The 8,604-nt window shown below is 55.1% G+C and overlaps 1 protein-coding gene across 1 annotated transcript in view; it reads left to right on the top strand.

The window, feature by feature from the left end:
- The first annotated feature begins 318 nt into the window (after positions 1 to 318).
- The window catches only part of pcf11 (PCF11 cleavage and polyadenylation factor subunit), a 15,710-nt gene continuing 7,424 nt past the window's right edge, over positions 319 to 8,604 (top strand). The window contains 9 exon segments of the mRNA XM_056440011.1: positions 319 to 676; positions 2,750 to 2,875; positions 3,100 to 3,282; positions 3,434 to 3,649; positions 3,972 to 4,900; positions 4,971 to 5,145; positions 5,477 to 5,783; positions 5,860 to 5,988; positions 6,996 to 8,041. Coding sequence (XP_056295986.1) covers positions 449 to 676; positions 2,750 to 2,875; positions 3,100 to 3,282; positions 3,434 to 3,649; positions 3,972 to 4,900; positions 4,971 to 5,145; positions 5,477 to 5,783; positions 5,860 to 5,988; positions 6,996 to 8,041 — 3,339 coding nt within the window. The 5' untranslated portion in view covers positions 319 to 448.

The following is an 8,604-nucleotide window of genomic DNA, read 5'->3' as shown; positions in this document are numbered from 1 at the left end:
TACAAACAAGAACGATTAGCAATAATATGACTTTCTTAATCTTACACAACAGTGAGACGCCATACTTGAGCATCGTGTTGTGAAACATTATAGTTTACGAAATAATAAACTCACAGAGCGTCGACCTGATTGGCTCATCCGTCTGTCTTTTATTTCCCTGAGCCAATGAAAAGCAACCGAACCGGTCGGCCTGGAACTAAAACGAGCCAATCAGAGCGCTGAGCGGGCGACCCGCGTGACTCACTCCGTGTGACGTATCCGGCCTTCCGCTGCAGTCGCCATCTTGTCGCCGTCGAGAAAAGAAGTGGAGCAGAGAAACAACGACGAGACGGCGGCAGCGATAAACCACAGAGCCGGCGGTCTTTTTTAAAATCTTTATATATATATATATTGCCGAGTCCGGTCAGAGCCGTTAAGGCCACATGAGCTCACGGACTGCCTGTGATCGATGGTCACGCTTATCGACAGGGCTGCCGTTGTAGGTTTTCCCGGGTCGCTCGGATCCAAGATGGCCGACGAGGCGGCCTGTGAAGACGCGTGTCGCGAGTACCAGTCCTCGCTGGAGGACCTGACTTTCAACAGCAAGCCGCACATCAACATGCTGACCATCCTGGCCGAGGAAAACCTCAACTTCGCCAAGGATATCGTCGCTATTATTGAAGGGCAAATAAGCAAGGTTTTTATAAATATAGAATACTTTTCAATTTCAGCTGGTTGTGTTTGTATCTGTCCGGGGGGGGGGGTCTGTTGGGATTAAACATGGCGGCCGGCGGCGGGTCACGTTGTGGTTCTGGGGGGGGCAGGCGTTTAGCTCCATGTTGGTGTGTTGAAGTTAAAACCTCGTTCTTATGAGAATTAATAAATACATATTTGAACGGCTCTTAATCAAAACGCGCCACGCCGAAGTGAAAATCCAACATAAAATATTATTTTAATGATCTGGGTGTTATTTGTGTTCGACTGCTATCGATAATGTGACTAAAGCGCGGATCTACTTGGGGAACCAGGACTGAGACGATACGTATTTAATTCGAATAAGAAGCTGCAGAAGAAAACCAACATGGCGGAAATAAAATAGTGTTCAGAGTTCAGCAGCAACAAAAAGCTCAATGATCACGTGACCGACGGCAGCTCGTTGCCATGCAGCAAAAAAACACTTTAACTAGTTATTTTCAAGTTAAAGGTGCTACAGCTTTGTCTGTTAAATACATAATGGGGGGGGGGTAATAACTACTTCTAGGCATTTTCTATAAATAAAAACGTGAATATGAATCATTTGGCCATTAGCTGCATTCTCTCTCCTGACCACCAGGGCGCAACTCCTTTGGTTGTATTGAAGTCTATGCTTCATGTGTTAAAGCTGCATTCTCTCTCCTGACCACCAGGGGGCGACTCCTCTGGCTGTATAGAAGTCATGGGTTGTGCTGCATTCTCTCTCCTGACCACCAGGGGGCGACTCCTCTGGTTGTATAGAAGTCATGGGTTGTGCTGCATTCTCTCTACTGACCACCAGGGGCGACTCCTCTGGGTTGAGGTCATTTAGAGTCAGCCCATAAAGCAGGGGGGGCTTTGGGGGCGGGGCTAAAGGGCTTCACCGCGCGGCTGAGGCTGGTGTTAAAGCGTCGGAACGTTTAACCTGAAACTGGAAGATTTATTGACCGCTAAATGTCGATTCTGCACAATGAGAAGCTTTAACTCCGGAGTCATTGCGCAGTAACTGCCATATTATAATAATAATAGCGATGGTTGCTAAACATTCGGCTGCTTTAGTTTACCGTGGATTTTGACGTTTGCGGCGTTGGTTAATTATTCTGACGTCCGTCACGTTGATGTTTTTCTACTTTATTGTTAATCCTGCCGCTAGCTTCTGTTACGCGGGAGACGTGCGCCTCTTATTATTATTAATAAAGCTCCTTTGCGCCTTTTATAGAAATTTATCGCAGTCACTTAAAAATAAAGTTTCTCTGCATTAATTCACTAGTGAAATCTTGAATTACTGAAATGTGATTGAATGGTTAAAATGCTATAATAAAAAATGTGAAATGTGCTTTTTGTCATTTTTTATTTCCCAGTGTAATTTATTGGTCTGACTAGTTTCCATTTACTGACACGAGACCGACACACGGTGGTTAGTCCATGCCGCTGCAGCGTTTTGGTAACGGCAAACTCTAAAACACTAAATGCAGCTTGTAACCAAAACGACGACCTCGTCCTCCTGAAGGTCGGAGGGTTTTTTAAATTTTTTTTTTTTTACCGACTGGCAGAAAAACACTGTCGGTTAAACCTGATGGAAGTTTAAAGGAAGTCGTCTGGGTAAAGTACAAAGAGCGGTTTAAGGAACAAACCCTCTTTGGAGGTAAAGCGGCTCCATGGGACTGGACTCTGTGACCTGTGTTTTTACCCATAATGCATCACGGACATGTTTTTGGGCCACTAAGCTCCTGAAGAAGCCAAACTGACTGATTTATTATTGAAGATGACTGATTTTCCCCCCTGCATATCTTGAACCCTATCGAGAGGACTATCCGGAGTATTTTTCCTCCTTTATTTTTTTATATTTTGATTCCAGACTGAAGAGAACTTGTTTGGACTTTGGGCTGAATAAAAAAAAAATTGTAATCACCTTTTTTTTTTAAACACATTTTGCACACAGTGGTTGGTGAGGGGTTTGTGATGCTGACGCTTTCATTCTGAAATGTTTGATAACCCCTGTTGTGTTCTAAACTTGTCGAGTTCTCTATTGCTCCAGGCCCCATCTGCAGAGAAGCTTCCCGTTTTGTACTTAGTGGATTCCATAGTGAAGAATGTTGGAGGAGAGTACCTTGCAGTGTTTGCTAAAAACCTAATCACTTCCTTTATATGTGTCTTTGAAAAGGTACAGTTCTCTTTGCTGCCGTTCACACATTCAGCACTAAACACTCTGTCTGTCCTGTTGCTTGCTTCTCTGTGGCTTCCTGCACTAACACCACTAGGCTGTAGGGGGGGGGGGGGGGTCATGTGATGCTTACACGTTCATTACCCCGCTAAACGAGCTGCTCCGCCTGAGTGTTTCTGTGCTCTGGGTTGTGGCCGTGGACCAAGTGCCTTCCTCTGTTGCAGGTGGACGAGAACACCAGGAAGAGTTTGTTCAAGCTGCGCTCCACCTGGGACGACGTGTTCCCCCTCAAGAAGCTGTTCGGCCTGGACGCCCGCGTCAACGCGGTGGACCCGGCGTGGCCCATCAAGCCACTGCCGGCCACCGTGAACGCCAGCATCCACGTCAACCCCAAGTTCCTCAAGCAGGTGTGCAGTAACATGTCTCACCTAAATATGTCTCTATATGTATCACTTAATATGTCTATTTAATATGTCACCTTAAATATATTATTAAATATATCATATTTTGCATCCTTCTCTCTGTCTTCTTCCCTTCATCCTCGTCCTGTCTCCTCAGCCCGAGGAGGCTCCCTCTCCACAGCCGGCTCCCGCTAAGCCGGCGCCGGTGGTCCCGGCCCCCCAGCCGGTGCCGGTGTCTGCCGTGGTCCTCAGCCAGTCCAGCCTGACCCAGGAGCAGCTGATCCGCCAGCAGCTGCTGGCCAAACAGAAACAACTTCTGGAGCTGCAGCAGAAGAAGATCGAGCTGGAGCTGCAGCAGACCAACGAGCAGCTGGTAGGAACCACGAGACCCGGGTCGGCTGGCCCCGGGTTGGCTGGCCCCGGGTCTGCTAAGGTGGAAATAAATATCAGATTTTACTGGAAGACTTTCGGTTCTTCCACATGATCAATATATTTATTAGATATTGTATTTATTATATATTTATATTATATTTATGATACATTATATCAAATTTATTTTATGATATATTTTATTTGTTTTATATATTATATTTGTTTTATATATTTTATTTGTTTTATAATATTTGTTTTATATATTATATTTCATATATTTATTCTATATGTTTCTCTGAGTGACTCCGCCTCTCCCTCCGCAGGGCGGTGGCTTCGCGATCCCGTCGGCGGCTCGCGTCTCGTCCTCGGTGAAGTTCTCCGGCCAGCCGTCTCCGGTGGTCCGGTCGTGGGCCCCTCCCCCGACTCCGGCGGACGCCAAGCCGCCCACCAGAGACCCGCGTCTGAACCGCGCCGGCCCCCCGCACAAAGAACTGCATGCTGGGAAGAAAGACGGCGGCGCCGCCACCGGAAGTCCGGCGGCGACGCCCGAGAAGAGCGCCCGGCCGGACCGGGTCAGAACCCCGAGGAAGGACCCGCCGGACGAGAAGAAGTCCAAACCGCCGTCCCCGGTGACCAAAGGCCCGCCGAGCAAAAACAAGATGGAGGCCGAGGTCCAGAAGTCGGCCGACGGCACCAAGAAGGACCCCCGGCTGAAGAAGCGCCCGCAGGACAAGACGGGGGACGCCAAGGAGGAGGAGCCTAAGGAGAAGAAGCGCGAGGAGCCGCCGAGGCCGAAGCTGGCGAACGGGTCCAAACACGACCGGGCCGGCTCCGCCGACAAGACCGGCGGCAACGCGCGCACGCACGCCAGGAAGCGCACGCGGTCCCGGTCGCGCTCCCCGCTCGCCGCCGCCTCCTCCTCGGCCGCCTCCTCCTCGGCCGCCGCCTCCTCCCCCAAGAGGAAGGACCGGCGCTCCCCCAAGAGCCGCACCAGGAGCAGCTCCTTGTCGCCCTCGCACAAGGCCGGCAAGCCCAGGAGGGTCGGCCCGGGTCAGGGGGACCGGCCCCCGGCCAAGAAGAACCCCTCGGAGAGCCGCCGGTCCAAGAGGCCGGCGGAGGACCGGCACGCCGAGTCCAGAGACGGCCACGACGGAGGAGGAGGAGGAGGAGGAGGAGGAGGAGGAGGAGGCGGCGGCAAGGAGGCCAAAGAGCCTCCTCACCGCTGGAGGAGCGGCTGGGAGGAGAACAAGCAGTGAGTCTCCAGCTTCACGACGTCCTGATGACGTCATGTTCAGAATGATGATGTCATGTTTCCTCCTCAGCCCCAAGCTGCCAGAGGACTCCCACGTGAAGCCGCCGCCTCAGAGACACAAGCAGTACGGACCCCCCAACCGCCCCCCCACCCCCCGGACCCCCAAGCACCGCCTCAGCGTGGACGCCAACCTGAAGATCCCCGAAGTCCTCAACTCGGCCTCCAAGAAGGACATCCTGCGGCGGGTAGGAGCCACTATCCACCGAAAAGAAGTTATATATATATTTAATATATATATTTATAAATGTAATATATTAAATATTTAATTCATAATGTATTATACATATATATGTATTATTTAAATATATATATTATATTATACATGTTTATTTAATATATTATATATATTTCATATATAATAAATCTATATATTTAAAATATTAAATATATATATATATTTTATAGATTATACATGTTTAATATATTATATATAATGTATAATATATTTTATGTATTATACATGTTTATTTAGTATATTGTATAACATATCTCTCTGCGGTGTCGTCCTGTCCTCAGGCCAGTAAGCGCCTGCAGAGCGGTGAGATCTCCCAGGAGGACTTCCTGGACTTGGCCCACCAGCTCAAACACTTCTTCCAGTACCAGGAGGAGAAGCAGCAGCGCTCCGACGGCTGGACGGCCGACGCCAAGAAGCCGCCGGGCTCGCCGCCCCACGACGGCATGGACGCCGCCGAGCTGTCGTACTACGAGCACAAGTTCAAGCTGAAGAAGACGCAGGTCACCCACCGGGCCGCCGACGAGGCCTGGGAGGGGGAGGAGCCGAAGGCGGGCCCGAAGTACAGCCGGGCGCCGCGGGAACGCCAAGGTGAGCCGAGGGCCGGGGGTCTTTAGGGGTCATCGGGGTCGTTTTGTTTGGTTCTGACTCTTCACGACTGCAACAGGCGAGCGGAGGAGCAAAGAGCGCGAGGAGCCGCGTCTCATCGAGGAGTACAACCACGGGAAGGAGTTCCCCGCCCTCAAGTCGCTGCCCAGCCTCCGCTTCAGGAGGAGAGCCGACCCCCGGGAGCCCAGTGAGTCCACCTCAGACCCCCTCAGTCCACCTCAGTCCACCTCAGTCCACCTCAGACCCCCTCAGACCCCCTCAGTCCACCTCAGACCCCCTCAGTCCACCTCAGACCCCCTCAGTCCACCTCAGTCCACCTCAGACCCCCTCAGTCCACCTCAGACCACCTCAGACCACCTCAGACCACCTCAGACCCCCTCAGACCCCCTCAGACCCCCTCAGACCCCCTCAGACCCCCTCAGACCCCCTCAGTCCACCTCAGTCCACCTCAGACCCCCTCAGTCCACCTCAGACCCCCTCAGTCCACCTCAGACCCCCTCAGACCCCTCAGTCCACCTCAGGCCCCCTCAGTCCACCTCCGTCCACCTCAGACCCCCTCAGACCCCCTCAGTCCACCTCAGACCCCCTCAGACCCCCTCAGTCCACCTCAGACCCCCTCAGTCCACCTCAGACCCCCTCAGTCCACCTCAGACCCCCTCAGTCCACCTCAGACCCCCTCAGTCCACTTCAGACCCCCTCAGTCCACCTCAGACCCCCTCAGTCCACTTCAGACCCCCTCAGTCCACTTCAGACCCCCTCAGTCCACTTCAGACCCCTCAGTCCACTTCAGACCCCTCAGTCCACTTCAGACCCCTCAGTCCACTTCAGACCCCCTCAGTCCACTTCAGACCCCCTCAGTCCACCATAGACACCCTCAGTCCACCAGACCCCTCAGTCCACCATAGACCCCCTCAGTCCACTTCAGACCCCCTCAGTCCACTTCAGACCCCCTCAGTCCACCATAGACCCCCTCAGTCCACCTCAGACCCCCTCAGTCCACCTCAGACCCCCTCAGTCCACCTCAGACCCCCTCAGTCCACCTCAGACCCCCTCAGTCCACCTCAGACCCCCTCAAACACAGCGGCCCCTCAGACCCCAGACTGGTCTAAGGGGGACTGAGGGGCCGCTGTGTTACCTTGAGGTTCTGCAGCCTTCGTGAGGCGTTCAGGGTCCTGATGTTTCTCGTGTCTCCAGATGAGAGGGAGTGGACCTCGCCGCTGACGGAGCGGCCGCGCTTCGACGAGCGCGACGACCCGAAGAGCGGCTACGACGCCCCGCGGGGCTACGGGGCCACGCCGGCCGACGCCCGCCGGCCAGAGGCCCCGCCCCCCGGCGGCACCGTGGTCCTCAGGAGCTGCCCGAGCCCGGACGCGGCGGCGGCCCCGAGGTTTGAGCGCGAGCGCCTTTCGCCGCTCCACCTGAAGGACCCGGCGGACCTGAGCCCGCCCCCCCGCTTCGAGAGCCCCAACAGCGTGCACTCTGACGACGGGCCCCTGAGCCTGGACCCCCCCGCTCCGCTCCAGGCCCCCAAGTCCATCCTGAAGCCGGCGGGCCGCGGCGGGCCCCCGGCGGCGGCGCGGCAACACGGCGACTCCCCGGGCCGCACGCCGCCCCACGACGGGGGCCACGACGGGGGCCGCTACGAAGGGTCCGGCCAGATGGGCCCCGGCAGGCCGAACCCCCCGGGGTGGTACGAGGGCGCCGGTCGCTACGACGACGCGCCGCGCTTCGAAGAGCCTCAGAACCAGGGGGGCCCCGGCCGGTTCAACAGCGGCCCGCAGCACCACGGGCGCTACGACGGGCCGCCGCACCCTCAGGGCCCCGGGCGGTTCGAGGGGCCCGGTCACTTCGATGCTCCGCGGTGCTTCGAGAGCAACGTGGCCCCCGGCTCTGGACCAATGGGCTTCCAGCAGCAGAGGCGCTTCGACGGGGCCCCCGGCCCGATGGGCAACATGCGCTTCGACGGCGCCGGACCGATGCGCTTCGACTCGCCCAGCGAGCCCCACCAGGGGGGCCCCCCGCTCTACGAGGGGCCCCTGAGGTACGCCCCCCAACACAACCTGCAGCCCCCCATGGGCCCGCCCCTCTACGAAGGCCCCCAGCAGTTCAACATGAACCAGTTCCCCGCCGGACAGATGGCGTTCCCTCAGCCGGCAGGAAGCTTCAACATGCAGCCGGCGCCCTTCAGCCAGCCAGGCCCCGCCCCCTTCTACAACCCCAACGCCGCCATGCAGCCGCCGGTGAGTCCAGCATGTGGTCCTCTTCTGGTCTCATGTGGTCCTCATGTGGTCCTCATGTGGGTCTCATGTGGGTCTCATGTGGTCTCTTGTGGTCCAGCATGTGGTCCTCATGTGGTCCAGCATGTGGTCCTCATGTGGTCCTCATGTGGTCTCTTGTGGTCCAGCATGTGGTCCTCATGTGGTCCAGCATGTGGTCCTCATGTGGTCCATGTGGTCTCATGTGGTCTCATGTGGTCCTCATGTGGTCCTCATGTGGTCCTCATGTGGGTCTCATGTGGTCCTCATGTGGTCTCATGTGGGTCTCATGTGGTCCTCATGTGGGTCTCATGTGGTCTCATGTGGTCCTCATGTGGTCCTCATGTGGGTCTCATGTGGTCCTCATGTGGTCCTCATGTGGTCTCTTGTGGTCCAGCATGTGGTCCTCATGTGGGTCTCATGTGGTCCTCATGTGGTCTCTTGTGGTCCAGCATGTGGTCCTCATGTGGTCTCTTGTGGTCAGCATGTGGTCCTCATGTGGTCCTCATGTGGTCTCTTGTGGTCAGCATGTGGTCCCTTGTGGTCAG

The sequence above is a fragment of the Pseudoliparis swirei genome, chromosome 3, assembly GCF_029220125.1.
Source record: "Pseudoliparis swirei isolate HS2019 ecotype Mariana Trench chromosome 3, NWPU_hadal_v1, whole genome shotgun sequence".
NCBI lineage: Eukaryota > Metazoa > Chordata > Actinopteri > Perciformes > Liparidae > Pseudoliparis > Pseudoliparis swirei.
Note: the sequence above shows the minus strand (reverse complement) of the source record. Positions and strands in the feature narration are given on the sequence as shown.